The sequence below is a fragment of the Protopterus annectens genome, chromosome 8.part0, assembly GCF_019279795.1.
Source record: "Protopterus annectens isolate FY-2018-M chromosome 8.part0, PAN1.0, whole genome shotgun sequence".
NCBI classification, from domain to species: Eukaryota; Metazoa; Chordata; order Ceratodontiformes; family Protopteridae; genus Protopterus; species Protopterus annectens.
In genome coordinates, this window is record NC_056741.1 from 1,019,883,277 (window position 1) to 1,019,902,800 (window position 19,524).

The following is a 19,524-nucleotide window of genomic DNA, read 5'->3' on the forward strand; positions in this document are numbered from 1 at the left end:
ATAACCTCCTCTCTCCCTCTCTGCATTGTTTCAATCCCAATGTCAATACAATCACTGCCCTTCTAAGGTTCACAGATATAATAAATCAGAATAAAAATCAGATGTTCTTCGTGTTTCAATGTTTCAGTCATCACACTTGGGTTATCTGCCTGCAGGTAGCCCTCAGTCGGCCCGAATACCAGAGTCTTGGGAATTCTGTGTCAGATGCTGTCGCCTCTTCCATGACATCAGGTCATCAGGGGTATAAAACATGCAGCTGATGCCATTACATCAGCTTTTCTTGCCGTGCAGGAGCCCAAAGCAGAAGCAGTACATAAGTGCCGGTCGGCCGCTACCTGAAATTTTTGATTTTCAAGTTTCAAACCTAAAGTCTTCTAAAGCTAAGTACCCTGTTGGGGATGTTTTTTTCTTGCTCTAACCGATGTTAGAAAAAATTAACAATTGTCTTGGCTGTGGAAAGCAAATACCTCACAGAGATTTTCATTCTTACTGTGTCACCTGTTTCGGCCAAGACCACAACGTTCCTCGCTGTCGGTTTTGTGCCTTGTTCAATGCCAGAACTATTCGTTGTCAAGCTACCTTTGTCGCTAAATTCTTTCGCTGTCATTCTCCATATTCCGAAATGGCTTCGTTAAGCCACCCAACTACCAATCTTCTGAAAAAACATAAGGATAAAGACAGAGACAGACTGCATAGGTCCAAAACTGCTGACAACACTTCCGTTAAGCTAGTCGCCAGTCCGCCGGTACTCAGTGAGGCTCTTTTGCAGCCCCTGATACTCACTTCTACAGATTCGCAGGCCTCTACTGAGACCCATTTGAAGTCCAGTATGCTGTGAGATGCATCTTCGACTATGGAACCTGTGGCTGTCTCTACCTTGTATGGGTCCAGAGCTGCTGTGCAGGCACCGGCTTCTGAGGGTGTATTCAGGCCTTCCGATGTTCATATTAAACTGACTACTTCATTTTTGAATAAAACTACCGAATTTCTCAGGCCCAGAGTTCGCACTACGCCTAGGAAACCAACGACCAAAGCACATTTTCAAGCTCCCATGCCTCAGAAACAAATGCTTAGAATGGCTGTAGACTTTATTACTTTAATTAGGGGAAGCCAGCCTCCCCCCTCTAAAAGACAAAGAAGTGATTTCCTTCTGATTCTACAGACCATGAGTCTGATGATTCCGACCCCTCTGATTACCAGGACATACCCTTATCCACCTATGAGGATTCAGATGCAGAGGATTCCATTCCCTCTGCCTCCCCTCCAGAGGAATTTTCTTTCAGTGAAACCTTGCATACCATAAGAGAGCATTTCCGCTGGAATGCCAGGACTACTCTCAGTCAAAAAAAAAACTCAGGGAATTTTTAGACTTGGCTCAGCACAGGCCTCTAGCTATCCCTCCTGTTCTGGAAATTGCAGATGATGTCTTCTTGGAATCCAGCTTTACCCCTGATGCTTTGCCTCCAGCTCCCAGGAAACCTGACAGGTACTATAGAGTCAAAAATACACCAGCAGAAGAAGGACGGATGTATAATATGGATTAAAGCTATTTCTCTTCATCTCACCATTTAACTGCTTCTTCTGCTGGTGTATTTTTGAATGTTTTATGGTGGATTCGTGGTCGTTGTGGTTTTTTGTCAGGTACTATAGAGTACCTGACTCCCACAAATTCCTCTTTAAAAATCCTACTGCGGATCCAGAGACCATTTTCCAGGGACCTAAAGGTATTAAGGCTACTACAGCCAAAAACCCTACCCCTTCAGACAGGGATTCTAGGGCTTTAGACAGATGGGGTAAGAAGGTATATACCTCTTCAACTCTTGCCATCAGGGCTTTAAATTATCAGGTTCACATGTTGAAGTATCGGCAGCATATTATGGAACTAATTAAGCAAAAAATGTTGATTCCTGATTGTGCAAAAAATAAAGATTTACAAGAGTTAATGCATTCTGCAAACTAAGTTGGTAAACATACTTTTCGGTGTGGTTTTGATGCCTTAGAAGCATCTTGCAGGGCTGCTGTCACCGGGTCTGTTCTGAGAAGGCATGCTTGGCTGAAGAAACAAATCTTGCCAGACCATATCAAAGCAAAATTACTAGAGGCTTCATTAAATCAAGAATGTTTGTTTAGCACAAAAGCAGAAGAAGTTCTTGAAAAGATGGAGGAAAAAGCTAAATCTATGCAAACTGTTAAAGATTTCTTACAGGTACAGACACCTAGATTCAGTAGGCATTGGCCTTTGAAAAACTGGTCCTTTGCAGTCCCTTCCAGGCCTTTTCAGTCCAAACCCAGGGGGCAACAGACCACAAAGACTACACTCTCAGGGTATGCACAGATCTAAACAATGGAGTGCTCCCACCTCAAAAACAGGAAGTGGTAAGTCACCCTCTTATGGAAAAAGTTCACAATGACTTCTCCTGCATCCTTCCCAGCCATGCCCAAGTACTTGCACCCCTAGGAGGAAAACTCGCCCTGCAGGCAAAATACTGGGAATACATTACCCAGGACCATTGGGTCTTAAACATTGTATCCCAGGGATACAGATTCTACTTCCACTCACTGCCAACCCCAAGTGGATTACCAGACCTTCCCCCAAACCAGTGGGCAGAGGCCCAAAAGCAAGTACTTTCTCTTCTCAGTATCAGGGCTATTCAACCTGTTCCAACAGAGCAAAGGGGACAAGGTTTCTACTCCAGACTTTTTCTGGTGCCCAGAAAAGAAAACTCATGGTGCCCTATCCTGGATCTGTCAATTCTCAACACCTTCTTTGTAGTACCAAAGTTCAAAATGCTTACACTCCAACAGCTGCTGCCTATGCTAGCCAAGGACTCCTGGCTGGTCACCCTAGACTTAAAAGAAGCTTATCTGCACATTCCCATAAGAGAAGCTTGCAGGAAATATCTACATTTCAGAGCAGGCTCTATGCACTATCAGTTCTCTGAACTTCCCTTTGGCTTATCTACTGCTCCTAGGGTATTCACAAAGTGCCTGGCTCCAGCCATTGCACACTGCAGGCAGAGAAACATTCAAATTTACCCATACTTGGACGATTGCCTGATTCAGGCGGAAAGTCAGGAATTGCTACTTCAGCACCTGATATTTGTAAAGAGACTCCTAACTTCTCTGGGGTATACCATCAACAAAAGGAAATCACATCTGGTACCCAGTCAAGAAATTGTATTCCTGGGAGCAAGCTTGAACACAACTTCCCAGATGACATTCCTCACTCCAGAAAAGCAGGTTTATTTGACAAATTACTTCAAACTACTGGCCACCCAAACCCAGCTATCTGCAAGAAAAATTCTGCAAGCCCTAGGGTTCATGGCCTCATGCATTCTCCTAATTCCATATGCAAGACTGCATATGAGGAAACTTCAGTGGTACTTAAAAAGTCTCTGGTGTCAACATTCTCAGGACCTGGAAAAAGTGATTCTGATCATTCCTTGCCTAAGGACAGAGTTCCTTTGGTGGGCAGAGGCCTGCAACCACAACAAGTGACTCCCTTTCACTCAACCCCCGCCGCCCAAGCCCTGACAACAGATGCATCAGACTATGCATGGGAGGCTCACATGGCAGGCAAATGCAGTCAAGGCAAATGGAGCCCAGGACAAATGCACCTGCATATCAATCAAAAAGAAATGTTAGCTGTACAGAATGCACTGACAGCCTTCAAATACCTTATCCTTCCTGGACAACTCAGTCATGTGGTACATAAGCAGGAGGGAACTCATTCCTACCCACTCTGCAGGTTAGCCATGCTTCTGTGGAATACAGCTTTGAGCAACCAAGTGCACCTGCATGCTCAATTCCTGCCAGGCAAACAAAATTCACTGGCAGATGACTTAAGCAGAAATCTAATGGACCCGCACAAGTGGAAACTGGAACCCAATTCATTCGGGGGACACCAGAGATGGACCTCTTTGCTTCACCCCAGAACCATCAATTGAGCAAATGTTGCACCAGAACTCCCCACAGCCAAGCATGGAAAGTGGATGCCCTATCCTTTACATGGGAATATCTCTCAATCTATGCCTTTCCCCCTCTGCCCCACTTCTCGAACATACTATTCAAGATCAAACAGGACAGGCCAAGGACAATTCTTATTGCACCAGACTGGCCACACCAACACTGGTACCCACTTTTATACAGTCTGACAACAGTGCCACCCTGGCACCTACATCAGACCCCCTCTCTGCTGTCCCAGCAGGAGGGCCAGATTTTGCATCCTCAGCTGCAAACCATGAACCTAGCAGCCTGGTTTATTCCCTGAATACATCACCAGCAACCCTCAGCAAACAGGTGCTGGATGTCATCCTTGAGGCCAGGAGGCCTAGTACTAGGAAATCCTATTCAGAAAAGTGGAAAATATACTGTTCGTGGAGCCAGTCTCAGGGAAAGGACACAGCCATGCCCACCTTACCTCAAATCCTAGATTATCTAGCAGAGCTGCTCCACAAAGGCCTATCCTTTTCATCCATTAAGATTCATGCCTCTGCCATCTCAGCTCATTGCAATACTGAGCCACCCCTCTTCTCTCACCCTCTGGTCAAACAGTTCCTGAGAGGAGCTAACAATTTAACACCCCTGAGGAGAGCTCCCATTCCTGCTTGGGACCTTAACTTTGTACTAGAGAAGCTCATGCTTCCCCCTTTTGAGCCTGCTGCTACAGCAGAGTTAATTTCCTCTCTTGGAAAACAGCCTACCTTCTAGCCATCACTTCAGCAAGAACAGTGTCTGAGTTACAGGCCCTTATGGCTGTGGAACCCTTCATTATCTTCCATGCAGACAGGGTTTCCCTCAGGACTAACCCATCATTTATGTCCAAGGTGGTATCTAGTGTGGCTTTAAACCAATCCATCCATTTACCAACCTTTTTTCCTAATCTTCAAAATAAAGGGGAAAGGATCCTGCGCTCCTTGGACATGCACAGACAGCTTAGGTTCTGCCTTGGCAGGAACAGACCGTTCAGAAAATCTGACCAGCTGCCAGTCAGCTTTGCTACAGGGGCAGAGAGCAAGGCCATTTCAAAGCAAACCATTTCCAAATGGATAGCACACTGCATCTATTTCTGTTACAAGCACCATGGAAAACCTACCCCACAGGGGATCAGAACCCATTCTACTAGGGCTACCTCAACCACTACAGCATTTCTTAGGGGAGTCCCTACCAGGGACATCCTGGAAGTTGCAACCTGGAGTTCAGAACACACATTCACCAAGCATTACCACTTACTTATCTTTTCTAAATCTAGAGCTGGATTTGCTACAGCAGTCTTACAAGGCCTGCTAGCCAGCCCTGATACTTCTTGACTGCCTCCACCCTTCCTCAGCTTTGGGAATCAACCCAAGTGTGATGACTGCAACAGTGAAACATGAAGAACACAGTACAGTTGTGTACACTTACCATAAATGTAGAAGTTCGAGTGTATTCACTGTTGCAGTCCTGGTTACCCTCCCTCCAGCCCCCTGACTTTTCTATACTTTCTACCTATCCTCTTTTTTGGCCATACCTTATGGCAATGGTATTTACTTTTTACTGGAGGTGTTCCACACCATGTAATTGCTTCCTATTTTGGGGGCTCCTGACATCTGGGGCAAGAAAAAACTGATGTAATGGCGTCGGCTGCATGTTTTATACCCCTGACGACCTGACATCATGGAAGAGGCAACAGCATCCGACGCAGAAATCCCAAGACTCTGATAATCGGGCTGACTTAGGGCTACCTGCAGGCAGATAACCCAAGTGTGATGACTGCAACAATGAATACACTTGAACATCTACATTTATGGTAAGTGTACACAACTGTACTTTCTTCAAATCTCAGTCCTATTTCTTAGGCATTCAATATAGTTATCAAAATCTTCTAAATAAAATGTCTTCCTATGCACTAGCACTGTCCTCACTTAACTGGTTTCTTAGTTACCTCACTAGTGGGTCCCAAGCAGTGAAAAGGAAAATTATTTATTTTCTTTCCTTCCTATTTCTGCCCAACAAGGCTCCATCTTAAGACCACTACTGTCTAACTTATTTATCAATGACCTAAACACAGAAGTCAAAGAGGCCACTGCAGTATACAATATGGCAATTACTCCACTCAGATATGTGCTGCTGGGACACTTCCCACTACTACTACTCCAAATACACACACACACACACACACACACACACACACACACACACACACACACACACACACACACACAAATCCTTCTTCTCCATTGAAGTTTGGCTCGACAACTCACAACTCCTCCTGAAGCAAAAAAAAATAAATAAATAAACAAAAGCTGGTACTGCTCACCTCAACTCTCTCTTCAGCTCTCACTCCTCCCAAAAAAACACCATTAATACACTGTCTTTCAAAAAGACCAGTATAGAACTGGCATCCCACACCAAGTTACTATGTGTGATTACAGACATCCACCTGAAATTTGATCTCCACCTTTAGCAAGTCACAAAGAAGAGACAGGAAAAGCTAGGCTGCTTCTACAGAATAAAATGCTACTTTACTGACTCTGCTAGACAAAAGTTATCACTCTTCCTTTCTACTAAACACCCTACTAAATGCCGCTCCTATCATAACCAATCTCAAGTCTTTTCTATCAGCCAAATTAGAACAATGCTGCAATAAAGCAGACACATTTGCAACAAACACACAGAATAGATCACACCACTGCCTCTCTTTAAAATAACTAAACAAGCTCAAACTAAATAATTTTCTATTGTACTCACAATTTATTACAGCCTTTAAACTACTGCACATACCTGAAAAAATCCTATCTCTTTATTCCATCATTCCATCTTATACTACTAAGAGACCTCTATGCTCCAGTGATGAATCATTACTCACAATAAAGAAACCTAACAGTAATGCAGGATATTCACACTGCATTGCTAGTAGCTGGAATACAATCCTGCTCCACTTAAGAACAGCTGCCTGAAAAACTTCAAATGCCAAATGAAGCAACACCTGAAAGATAAACGGCTCTGCACCTGCACCACCCCTGGTAAAACTTGTATTGATATAGTAATGATATAGCTATATGAATTTGTACCATAACTCTCTGCTACACAAAGCATAATGTATTATTATCACAAGTATACCCTTGTCTGTCATCATACACTTGACTATCATCATACCCATTTATCTTCTTTATGCCTCCTCCCCACATACCTTTCTTTGGGTTGTAATAACTCTTTATCTTATCTTCCCAAGTCATACATTTTTAACAACTCTTTTAAATTACAACTATATCTTATATAAAACAAAACAATTTACGCATACTGCTGAGATTGCACTGCATATATCTCCCTCTATTTAAAAATATTTATATACAACCCACGTAACTGTTATTCTTAATAGAAACTGTTTACAAATAATGTAACTGATAAGGATATCTGAATAATGGAACTGTTGCTCAAGGATAAAACCGATCACAAATGCTGAAACAATGCAAATTATGTCCACAATTGTCTTTATAATGGGGCTTTTCTCCCTGGCATCCTCTGAAGAAGTGCATTGCTCCTTCCAACTTTCACAGTAAACACATGCTAATCAAAATTACTAGTTTACATTGTATTAATTATAAATTATGTACTATCCTGAAGTGCTGGTGATAACATTTTGCATTGTGTCATGCATGGATAGGTTCTCAGCCAAAGTTTTTACCAACCAACTAAATGCCAGAATCATTGAACAACTCATTCCATTGTACATGCAAGAAAGAAGATAAATATATGACTGAATTCTATTATAAAGGATAAGTTTTGTTTCTGCTTCAGGTTTGATACCAAAGAATTAAAGAGATTGACTCTCACTTTATCAATAGCTATCACTGGAAACAACTTGGTCTGGTCTATGCTTATTATGTTTAGTATAAGGTAAGGTTGTGATTTTAGTTACAAAGTGAAACTACTTTAACAGTTGAGAATAAGTTTCATTTACTTAGAACATGGTTTGGTTATCTATGTAATGGTACATGGATATTTTGTATAGATATCAGCTGTCTGTTTATGATTTTGTTAAGATTACAAGCTAGATGTTTTATAGTTTAAATTCAATCAAAAGCTCAAAGTTCTGAATTAACATATGAGGATCCATGATGATGTATGTAATATCTGCAGGCCATTTTTGAAATATTGGAGTAAAGATGTTCAAAAAGTATAATGTCATTAGGTTGCCTAAGTCATTAATGAGTACCTGAAGTGTAAGTACCCACGGTAGTGACTCACTGCAAGATAGGAATGAATGGCTGACAGTTTTTAAAAGTTTAATCAAATGAGATATATTATAATAAAGCTGAATACTAAAAGCTTTAGGTCTCATTTTGGTTTCTAATATGTCAATTTATACAGATTAATTTTAGATGTCTTTTTATTTCATAAGATGAAGATAAATAATATACTTTTGCCCATACAGACTAATGAAATACATGAGATAGAATTGCTGCAGAAACAGAATATTTTCAGAAAATACAATCATTACGTTTTTTAGTATGGAAGCTGTAGTTGAAAAGTTTTTAATTCAGTCTACTTCATATCTCAATATCTGCTTTATTGTAGACTTTTATCTAATTAAGGTTAGAAAAGAAAACTATCTTAGGTCAGATTTATATTTAACCACCTACATTTTTAATTCATTTATTAAAATGTTGATCTGGATAGAAAATAAAAATGTTAATATACTGTGTTTTTTTTTAGTTTAAACAATCGTCATTTAAATTGTCCAAGCTGAATCTTGTAGCTAGATGCCTTGATATAACTGTGAACTAGCTTAACTGTGAACTATTTCAATAGATATGTTGATACTGAAGGGTTCTGTAGGTAAGATGCAATATCATCTGCAAAGGATTCAGTTTTAGTGTACAATCTGAAAAATGTAATACTGTCGATTAAGGGGTATTGTATGATCTTCAGAAAGAAGGGTTCAAATGACAGTATCAAAGAAAAACAGGATAAAGGAAAAAACTGATTCCCTCTAGTGCTGATTTTTAAAAAAGAGGAGATAAGGCCATTGATTAAGATAGACTAATGACAAGGCATAAAGTGTTTTGATTAAAGAATAGAAGTGGGTAAGAATTGTATATAATTGTGATAGTTTGCAAAGTTAAGGAATATGAACCCTTTCAAATGCCTTCCTAAGAAAGAGAGCAAAATGCATCTTGTTTGGCCATATATTTATTATAGTAAATGATCACATCTAGCATTACATTGTTACTTTGATTTTGCTGAAGTTCCACACATCCAGAAGGAAATTTACATATTATGTGGCTGATGAAGGATCAAAATCTCTTGGCTATGATCATTTATCTGTATTTCTACAAATTTAAAGAAATAACTCTGTAACTGTTTGCAAAATAATAAAAAGTGTCCAATTAGTTAAGGTAGTGATCCTTAATGCCAAAATGCACTGCATGATAATGAAGTTTTCCTACAATTAGAGAAAGGTGATTCTTGAAACGTTTATAGAAAAGTGGAGAAAAATCTGTCCCATTCACAAAAATGCTTTTGGAACTGAGTTCAGTACAGAAGACACAAGTATGGGGATACTTAACATTTTTATGTAACATTTTGTCTTACGTTCTATCAAATTTACAAATGAAAATATTCAAAACCAACTACATTACTTGCATTTGTCAGGCTAAAGTTGATTTAAATAGTTTGCTACAGTTTAGAAATTAAAAAAAAAAATCTCTAATTTTTACTAAAACCTGAGAACTGCAATGCAATGTGCAAACTATATGAACTGTTTGCTATGCAACTGTTTACTAAATTTGATAAATTTGTAGCAAGCAGTTTGCCAGAATTTAAAAGAAGAAATTCTTATTGTTTCAACAAAATGGAAAAGGGTCAGGGTCAAGGCATAGAAATGGGACCTGAATGGCTGGACTGGTTGATGTGCCAGCAGAAGGAACATCCGTTTTTTTTTTTGTTTGTTTGTTTTGTTTCTCTTCAGTGGAAGAGCTGCTGGGGCATGGATCTGTAATAAGCTGATCACTACAATGTAGTTAATGCAGTAAAGTGTTTTTCTTTTTTCTTCTTTTGCTCTTTACTTGAGGATCGGAGGGGTGGGACACTGGTTCATGATACCAACACAGGGTGCTGGTTGAGGCTACATTTCTGCACATACTCCCAAAAAAGCAGTCACTGAATTGTCACTGATGAGGAACACATGACTGTTACATTATCACTGTTGCAAATATTTAGGTTTTTGACATATGTGAAAGGCATACAGCTCTAAAACTTTATTGAGTAGTACTCAGAATATGAGCTCAGGGGTGTGCCCCCCACCAAGCTTAATAATCCTGCAAGCAACTAATTTCTGTGCCCTTGTATTCTCCCCATCAATTCCCTTTGGTCATCACATTTGAAAGTATAGATAAATGGATATTTGCTATAGGCAGCAGGGTAACAGTCACATGCAACCATTGTCCAAAGGAACAGATTTGTAAAAACTTGCATGAATAAAATCCTTGCAGCAGTGTTTTCTTCTGTACGTAGTGAAGCTTTATGCTTCTCCTCATGCTTGTATCATATATCAGTCGGAGCACAATGAGTATGCTAATTAGGAATCAGCTCATTATTAACACTTTATTTGTGTAATGAGCTAATCTGGGCTGGTAAACATCACAGAGACTAGAACTCAATGATGTGCATACATCTGATTCCCTGCAGGTAGCTGACTGCATGAATAGTCAGCCTATGCTTTTAGGGGTGAGGGAGCTGTCATGCTATATTTAACAATCTGCACATGTAGTCACTGTAAGGCATGTCTTATTAGCATACACAGGAATAGAAATCTGCCATGTTTCACATCTTAAATTGCCATTGGAACCATACCGATATCTATATTTTCTAAGTTTGCCATCCCTTGTGCAAATGAGGTTCCTCTTGATGTCTGTCATTGCATGGGAGATGACACACATGAGAACTATTTTGGTTACCAATTCTCTGTCATTTTACCCATGAGATTTTTCAAGGTAAGAGATCATGTCTGGAGAAGGAGATGATAGTTCTCCTTTTAGAGCACAGAGGTGTTGTGAAAACGAGTCCAAAGTTTTTTGGACATTCTCCATAAGGAGTAGAGACAGAGGATCCACAGGAGGGCTATGAACAACCTCAGTATAAGACTGAAGCTTAGTATAGCTTGGGAGAGGCTGTCACCCATTCAAGAGTGTGGTAACCATTATGAAGACATTGGGTCCCACAATCCTGACACCTACAGGATGAGAGGAAGAAACAAAATTTATTTTCAATTAAAGGTGAGTCAAAAATGCACTGTCAACAGCTTTTAGGTAAACTTAGTCAACAAGTTCCCCTCCCCACCAAAAGGGCAAATATCTATTCCAGCAGAGTGCTGCCCCCTGACATCTCAGATGCTCAGGTAAGAGCCGCCCTCTCCAAAGCAAAAAACACAGCATCAATGGGACCAGACGGTGTCCCGGGCTGTGTCCTACATGAACTCCAAGAAGAGCTAAACCCAAACATAAAACTACTGTTCAATCTCAGCCTTTCTACAGGATATGTACCCAAAGAGTGGCGTACAGCAACTGTGGTCCCTCTCCACAAAGGTGGTGCCTCAACGGATCCTGGAAACTATCGCCCCATAAGCCTGACTAGCTTGGTCTGCAAAGCTATGGAAAGGATAATCATGGACCTCATAAATAAAGATATTGGGGACCTACAGACACTGGATCCTACCCAGTTCGGCTTTGTTAAGGGCAGATCCTGCCTCTTAAACCTGGTTGATTTCTTTAAAACAGTCACCAAGGCCATTGACGAGGGGAAGGTGGTCCACACAGCCTACCTGGACCTCGCAAAAGCCTTCGATACAATACCCCACTGGCATTATAGATAAGCTCACCAGCTTAAATATAAACCCCTATGTCACTAGATGGGTTGCAAACTGGCTCAAGGACAGAACCCACATGGTTAGAATTGCTGGTGCCATGTCAGACTCCAAACCAGTTACAAGTGGCGTCCCACAAGGCTCAGTCCTGGGACCTCTCTTGTTCAGTATATATTTCTCGGAGGTACAGGCCATCACGGAAGGACTGTGGCTGACCAAGTTCGCAGATGACTGCAAACTGGGCGCCATAATCGACTCTCCAGCCGACACAAGCATCCTCCAAAAGGGCCTCATAGAAACAGACAACTGGTGCCAGAGCCATGGCCTCAAGCTAAATGCCAAAAAGTGTATAGTCATCCCCTTTGGCAAAAACAAAGTGCCCACAAATTACCACATAGGTGGTAATCCATTAAGTACAGAAGAAGTAATTAGGGACCTGGGGACCCAAGTTGATAGCAATCTCTCATTTGAAAACCACGTGGCCAAAGTGGTTAGAAAAACATTTTATATAGCCCACCTAATCATGAAGGGATTCACATCTAGATCAGGGGAGGTCATCATGCCTCTTTACTCATCCGTCATCAGGCCCGTAATTGAGTACAATGCCCCTTTTGGAATGAACCTTACCAGACACCTGCAGCAACTGGAAAGACCCCAAAAGTACCTCACTAAGAGGATCAAAGGGCTCAAACAGATGCCATATGCTGCCCGGTTAAAGAAACTCCAGCTCTACTCAGTGGCATACCGCCTGTTCAGAGGCGATCTGTGCCTGACGTATAAAGCCATGTCCAACCCAGAATTAATGGACATGCTGCACCTCAGAAATTCCAAATCCTATCGAGCTACATGCTCGAGAGACTTGAACCTCAGCACTGAAATAAATAGGACATGCTGGAGGGACAGATTCATAACCCAGAGGCTCCCTTCACTCTGGATTAAAATCCCAGTCCAGGTTAGGCAGAGTCCCTCATTGACTCTCTTCAAGAGGAATCTTGATGATTGGATGGGAGATCGTAGGTTTACCCCGGGTATGACTTCTGTGTCACAGTTAGACAGAGGCACAGTATACTAACCTCAAAAAAGGGGCATAGCAAAATTTATTTAAAATGGGTGGCGAAAGCCAAGCACATTCTGGCTAGGCTTATAAATGCCCTAGGGCAGATAGCCTAGTATGAACCTATGAACCTAAGTACCCAAAGGGCTTGTATTCATGTCAACCCTTTTATTCTCTGAATATCTACACTTCATTGGAGCATATTTGTCCAAGCACACTTTCTGTGATTTTTTTTTATATTGCAGTTAATTCTTTGCACTTGCCTGGATTGTATATGTTGGTGGTACATCCCCAGTGTTTTTTTTCATTATAGTACAGCTGTGGAGAGTTAGGGGAGTGTGGAAAAGCTTGTTGCTCTTCTGAAAAAATGCTTTTCTGTTTTGTTATTTTAATTTAGAGCAGCAGCCTACTATCACCCAGAATGATACCACAGTACAATCAGAAAATGATTGATTTCAACAATTGGCTAAGTTTCTGCTATCGTTCTAAGGAGCTCCAGTATCTGCCTAGGATGACAGACCTCGATGGTTTGCCAGAGATGGCCTACATCTGTCACCCCTGTACTTCCGGATACTGGCTAAGGCTCTTGCCACCTCTATAGTGCCTTTTTTAGGTGGTGTTCCAAAGACCAAATCACCACCGTAACAGCTACAAACAAATGCAATTTGAGGGTCATGCTGCTCAGTGCTAAAAGTCTAAATCTCAAAATTCACTCACTCGAAGTACTCCCTAAAATGGAGAACATTGACATTTGTGCTGTAACAGAGACCTGGTTCAAGGCAGCAGAAAGCACCCCTGCACTACCAGGCTACAACTCATTCCACACCTTTCGGCCCTAGAACTTGGACTGAAGCTCAGAAGTCGGTAGTGTTTCCATATTCATAAAGGATGCGCACACCTCTAGACTGGTAGCCCAACATAACGCATGTGAGATACTTCAGGTGCAGCTAACACTGGGTAAGACAACAATTCAGGTTGTAGCCTGCTATAGGTCCCCAACCATGTCCCAAGATTCACACTCCACATTCCTAAGCACCCTGAAGAATATTAGGGTCCAATCTATCACTCTCATACTGGGTGACTTCAACTACCCCTCCATTAACTGGGAAAACTACTCATGCTACCAATACACTTGCCCAATGCTTTCTGGAATTCATTAATTCCAAAGCCCTGGACCAGCTCGATCTTACCCCCACTAGAGGTAGCAACATCCTTGACCTGGTCATTACTAATATGGGCGACCATTGCTCTACACCAATAGTCAACTCCTCCCTGGTTAGATCTGACCACAAGCTAATCACCTTGGAAATCCACATCCCTCCCACCCACCCCCCAACAAAGGTAACCACCAATAAATACTTCTCCAAAGCTATTTTTTGAACTCCTAAAAACAGAGGTGACTAACTTCACGGCACCCATGCAAATGGAGAATAGTTGCATGACTGCCAAATCATACACCAATGCACTGTATGAACACGTACACAAATGCATGGATCTCGCCATACCCAATAGAACTAGATGCTCTCCTCAAAAAAAAGGAAGCCAATCTGGTGGTCCCCTGCCATAAACAAACTCTACAACAGAAGGAGGAAACTGATGTGGAATAAGATGAAGTCCCAAGACTAGAAAAACTCCCTTATCAGCCTCAACAAAATGCTGACATCCCTCATCAAATCCTCAAAAGTTAGCTATGAAAACAGAATTGCAGCAGATAGTAAAGACAACCACAAGGTCTTCTATAGTTATGTAAAGAATCTCCATGGAAATACCCTCATTTGCCCTGAGCTGCTGCACAATGGTACCTCCTATACTGAGCCAGTGGATATTGCAAATATACTGGCAGACAGATTCAGTGCTAACTTTACCTCTTCCCCCAAAGGACTAATCACAATACCAGTAGATTGCCAGGCACCCAGTATTACTGCTGCACAGGTTAAAACAGCACTGTCCAAGGCCAAGAATATAGCTTCTATGGGACCTGACAGTATCCCTGGCTGTGTTCTACATGAACTACAGAGTGAACTGGTACCTCACCTGTGTGCCCTGTTCAATCACAGCCTCACCTCAGGCTTTGTCCCTACTGAATGGCGCACTGCTACAGTCATCCCTCTCCACAAAGGAGGAGCGACTACAAACCCCAGGAACTATCACCCCATTAGCCTGATGAGTCTGATATGCAAAGCTATGGAATGCATCATCATGGTCCTAATAAACAAAGATATAGGGAATCTCCAAACCCTGGATCCTAAACAGTTTGGTTTTGTGAAGAGTAGATCATGCCTGTTTGGTATCTACTTCTCTGAAGTCCTGGCCAACACGAAGGGACTCTGGCTGACAAATGTTCGCAGATGATTGCAAGCTGGAAGCTATTATTAACTCCCCAAGTGATGCTGACATCCTACAAAAAGGCCTCAGTGAGACCGACTGGTGTCTCAACCATGGCATTAAGCTCAATGCCAAAAAATCTGTCTTCATCCCCTTTGGGAAAAACCTGGTTCCCTTGTATTACTACATTGATGGTGGTCCACTGAACACAGAAGGCATTATAAGAGATCTGGGAACACAGGTTGGCAGCAACCTCTCTTTTGAGCACCATGTTGCCACTGTGGTCAGAAAGTCCTTCTATGTGGCACATCTCATTACTAAGGGTTTTGCATCTGTAAAGAAAGAGGTCATTGTCTCCCTCTACTCTTCCCTCATTAGGCCAATCATCAAGTACAGTGCCCCATTTGGCATGTACCTCACTAGACACCTGCAACAACTGGAGAGGCCGCAAAAGTACCTCACAAAGAGGATCCTAGGCCTTAAACACTTGTCCTATATGGATAAACTCAAAAAACTCCAACTATTCTCTGTTGCTTATCGCCTACTTAGAAGCAATCACTGCTTGACTTACAAAGCCATGTCTGACCCAGCTCTGTTAGAAATGCTACATCTAAAGAAATCCCAATCCTTCTGCACCACACACTCTAGGGACCTCACCCTCATTACCACAATCAACAGAACATGCTAGAGGGACAGGTTCATAATGCAGAGACTGCCCATGCTATGGAATAGACTTCCCATACATGTCAAACAGAGCACCTCACTGGTCCTCTTCAAGAGAAATCTTGATGAGTGGATAGGAAATAGAAAATTCAACCTGGGGATCACTCCAGTGGCTTTACTCGACAGAGGCACTAGGAACTAAGGTTGGGTGGCATGATGCCAGGGTAATGGGCTAGGCTTGCAAAGGCTCCAGGGCCATTAGCGTAGTACACACCTATGAACCTATGAACTTTTCAGTCCTGTAAATTCAAGTGTGACTCATTGCTGAATGTCTCAACAAAACATAGGGATGCCTTGAAATGCTACTCTAAAAATGGTTGATTTTCAAATATTGCTGTCTTCTGATGGATGTAGAAAAAGGGGTAAAAGATGACATTAAACAGACATTATATTAATAATATTATTACAAATATTGAACAAGACATTCAGCTTTTGAGTGCATTAGTATTTTATGTAATGCTGGGAAAGTACTACATAGATAAATTGAAAAACAGGACAAAATGGTATTTTGTGAACTATAGGGGAAAAATAATAATTTTGTAATCTTAAATGTTATTTCTTGTGTTTTGAGTGTTGGAAATTTAATTTGATTATAATGCTGTTTACTAATCACATGAAACAAAATTTATTTAATTTCTGTTGTTTAGAAATACCATTTTACAGTAACTAAATACTGCAGACAAATACTAGTGTTTTCTTTCATTTCAGAGACAACAGCTTGTTCTGGAGATGATAGCTTTATGAAGATTAAAACAAACATTTCTTTGAATGGAACAATAACTGTGAAATACAGAGAACTGAAAAATTATATTTTCTTTAAGAACATTAATGACATTCCTCGATGTGGAAAGGAAAAGCAGAGTCCTAACCAAGGGAATTATTACTTTTGCACTGAAGATACGTCTACTTTTATAATTCACATTGTGAATGCATCTCAAAATGCTCATGCAGGAACATATAGATTAGAGTGGGGCACTGTCACTGGAAACAGCGTGAAACACGTATTGAAAGTTGTAGGTATGTTGCCTATTTATGTCTCATTTTTGCATATGTAGCCAATGTTCAGTAGCAGTTAACCTGCATATTATGTTAGGTTCCTTTGGTAACAAAGTTGGATCCTAAGCATAAAATAACAGACATCAGTCATTTATTTATATGTTTCTCAGACATCAATAAGCAACTTTGTGAACATTCTAGATAGTAATTTATGAATTGTCATTTTATTATGATCTCTTCATTGTTATAAGAGAGGGAAAAAGCATGAGAGTTACATACCAATACATCAAACATAGCTTAGCAAAACAGAACACTCACATACTGCAAGCTGCTGAGAAAAAGAACATTTCAAGAAATGCATGTCACTTAAAACAACATAATGAAACATTAAAATGTTTTGAAGGGGACACACACACTGCTGTAGCCCCCTTCTACCTATTTATTCTAACCAGAGGCTGAACAAGAGTGGAACAAAGGGGGGACTGCCCTGGAGCCAAGATGTCAAGGCAAAATACTCAGGACTGGCATTTTGTTTCATTTCTTTTTCAGAAATGAATGTCAATAATGCCTTCATGCTTTTTCTGTCAAGGCTGAAGTTTCAGTGTTGCTGTAGCAAGTTGTTTGTTACTTTGTAGTAGGCAATTTACTACACTTTAAAGAAGAAAAAAGAAAGAGCCTTTTATCACTTTTTTATTCTTCTCAGCTCCTCAACCTAATGTTAAAATGTAGAAATTAGGGATAATGGGTGGAAGGAGAGAACAGACCAAGCTTGATCCTTAGTTGAGGAGTGCCAGTGCATGATTAAGGATCAGACCTTTTAGGGTTAGTATGAGTAGACCATGGAGTATAGACATGGATTTCTCCTTAAGGGAGGAGCACCAGCTGACAGAAATTACTTTTTTGCTGTACATCTTACATTTGAGTGTTGTCAGATTAGTCAACAGCTCTGGACATTAGATATCCAGGCTATGCTTTAATTCTAACTTCAGGGATGCATTGTTTTGAATTAAAAAAAAAATATGAAGTGCAGATTTATAAGAAACAGTTTAGAAAATAATTTTGTAAAATTATAGGATTTAAAAAAAAAAAGATAATGACGAGAATCCTACAGGAAAATCATTCTGGAAATGATAAGGGGAATCACAGGGACTTTCAAGAATCTACAGAAGAACTAACAGTCCATTTGGGAGAAATGAAGAATCAAGAGGCTTACTGTGAAGCCAATATGATGCAATATCTAATGAATATTGAATAAACAGACAGACGAGATGAAGACTGTTGTGCTTGGAGCCTTGGACTAGCAGATTAACTTATTAGCCTCCTGTTGTCAGCATGTGTTATTATGGAAGGATGATGTTCACTCTGACTGGATATCTGGTACCATGTTGGAAAACCTGAGCAAATGAAGAAGTGAAAGAACATCATCAGTTTCATCTGACACGTGAGGTACATACTTCCATCTTGTTATAATATTGTACTACAATGATCATATTGTATGCTTTCATACCACTTGTCTTGCCATCTGTCCCTTGACTTTATCCCTTGTCCAAGGGGCCACTGTTGCTTTATTACTGGTCTTGAAATGTACCAGTTCATTAAGTTTCCCCATATTAAACTACCTTTGTCCAAGTAACCATCAACTTAAGGAACATAATTCCTTTAAGGCAGTCTAACTTTTGATTCTTGGCACCAGGAAGTTACTATCTACTTAAAAAAAAATGTCACTTGACCAAATTACATCCATGTAGATTTGAAGGTCTTGAATTTGAACCATTTAGTTTATCACAGTTTATCACAATAATATGCCATTGTACATTTGTATAAAAATGTACCAAACTTTTAAATCTTCCTTATCTGTTTGACTTATTCATACCTAGAAATGCATTTCTTCCCCTTTGTATCCAACCAGTGCATTGCAGAGGTATTTCATGAACCACCAGCCTGGAGAAGGTACTCTGCATGTGAAGGCTAAACTTCCTAGCAAACTCTAAACTTCAAACACTGTGGCATTGTTCCTTACTAACATGATATCTATTATGGAAACTAATGACTTAAACTCTGTCCTGCACATCTTAAAACAACCAACCTGACATATATATTAATCATCTAACTTGGTTTTAAACTAACAAATATTAAGGACTACTTAATGTCATTTGGAAATATATGTAATAACAGACTGTTGCTTCATGAATTAAGGCTATGTCTACTGTAAGTTAAACTGAGGCCGATAGATAACAATTTTTCATGTAGACTTTGGAAAACATTTTTAAAATCACCCCCAAGAATACAACAATAAATGGAAAATAATTTTAATATCTTTAATCTCTTTTCATGAGTTATTTTATTCATATTTAATATTTGTCTAGAAAATGTTCTTTGGATACGCTCAGTCTCAAGTTCCCAGCTGAATATATAAAAAATTATCTACAAAATTGTATGCAAGGGAGAACAAGGGCATCTATGATACAATTATACCATAACTATTAAAGACTTAAATGAAGCATTGCACAAAATTAATGTTATGATGCCACAATCCTTCTTACAAACCACTGTACATGAATATCAAAAGGTAAATCTGTGA

At 40.4% G+C, this 19,524-nt stretch overlaps 1 protein-coding gene across 3 annotated transcripts in view; it reads left to right on the forward strand.

Moving 5' to 3' along the window:
- Positions 1–19,524, forward strand: part of LOC122809200 — a 377,799-nt gene that overhangs the window by 295,346 nt on the left and 62,929 nt on the right. For all 3 annotated transcript variants that reach the window (XM_044080508.1, XM_044080510.1, XM_044080509.1), the window contains one exon: positions 16,656–16,964. In XM_044080508.1, coding sequence (XP_043936443.1) covers positions 16,656–16,964 — 309 coding nt within the window. The remainder of the gene's footprint in view (positions 1–16,655; positions 16,965–19,524) is intronic.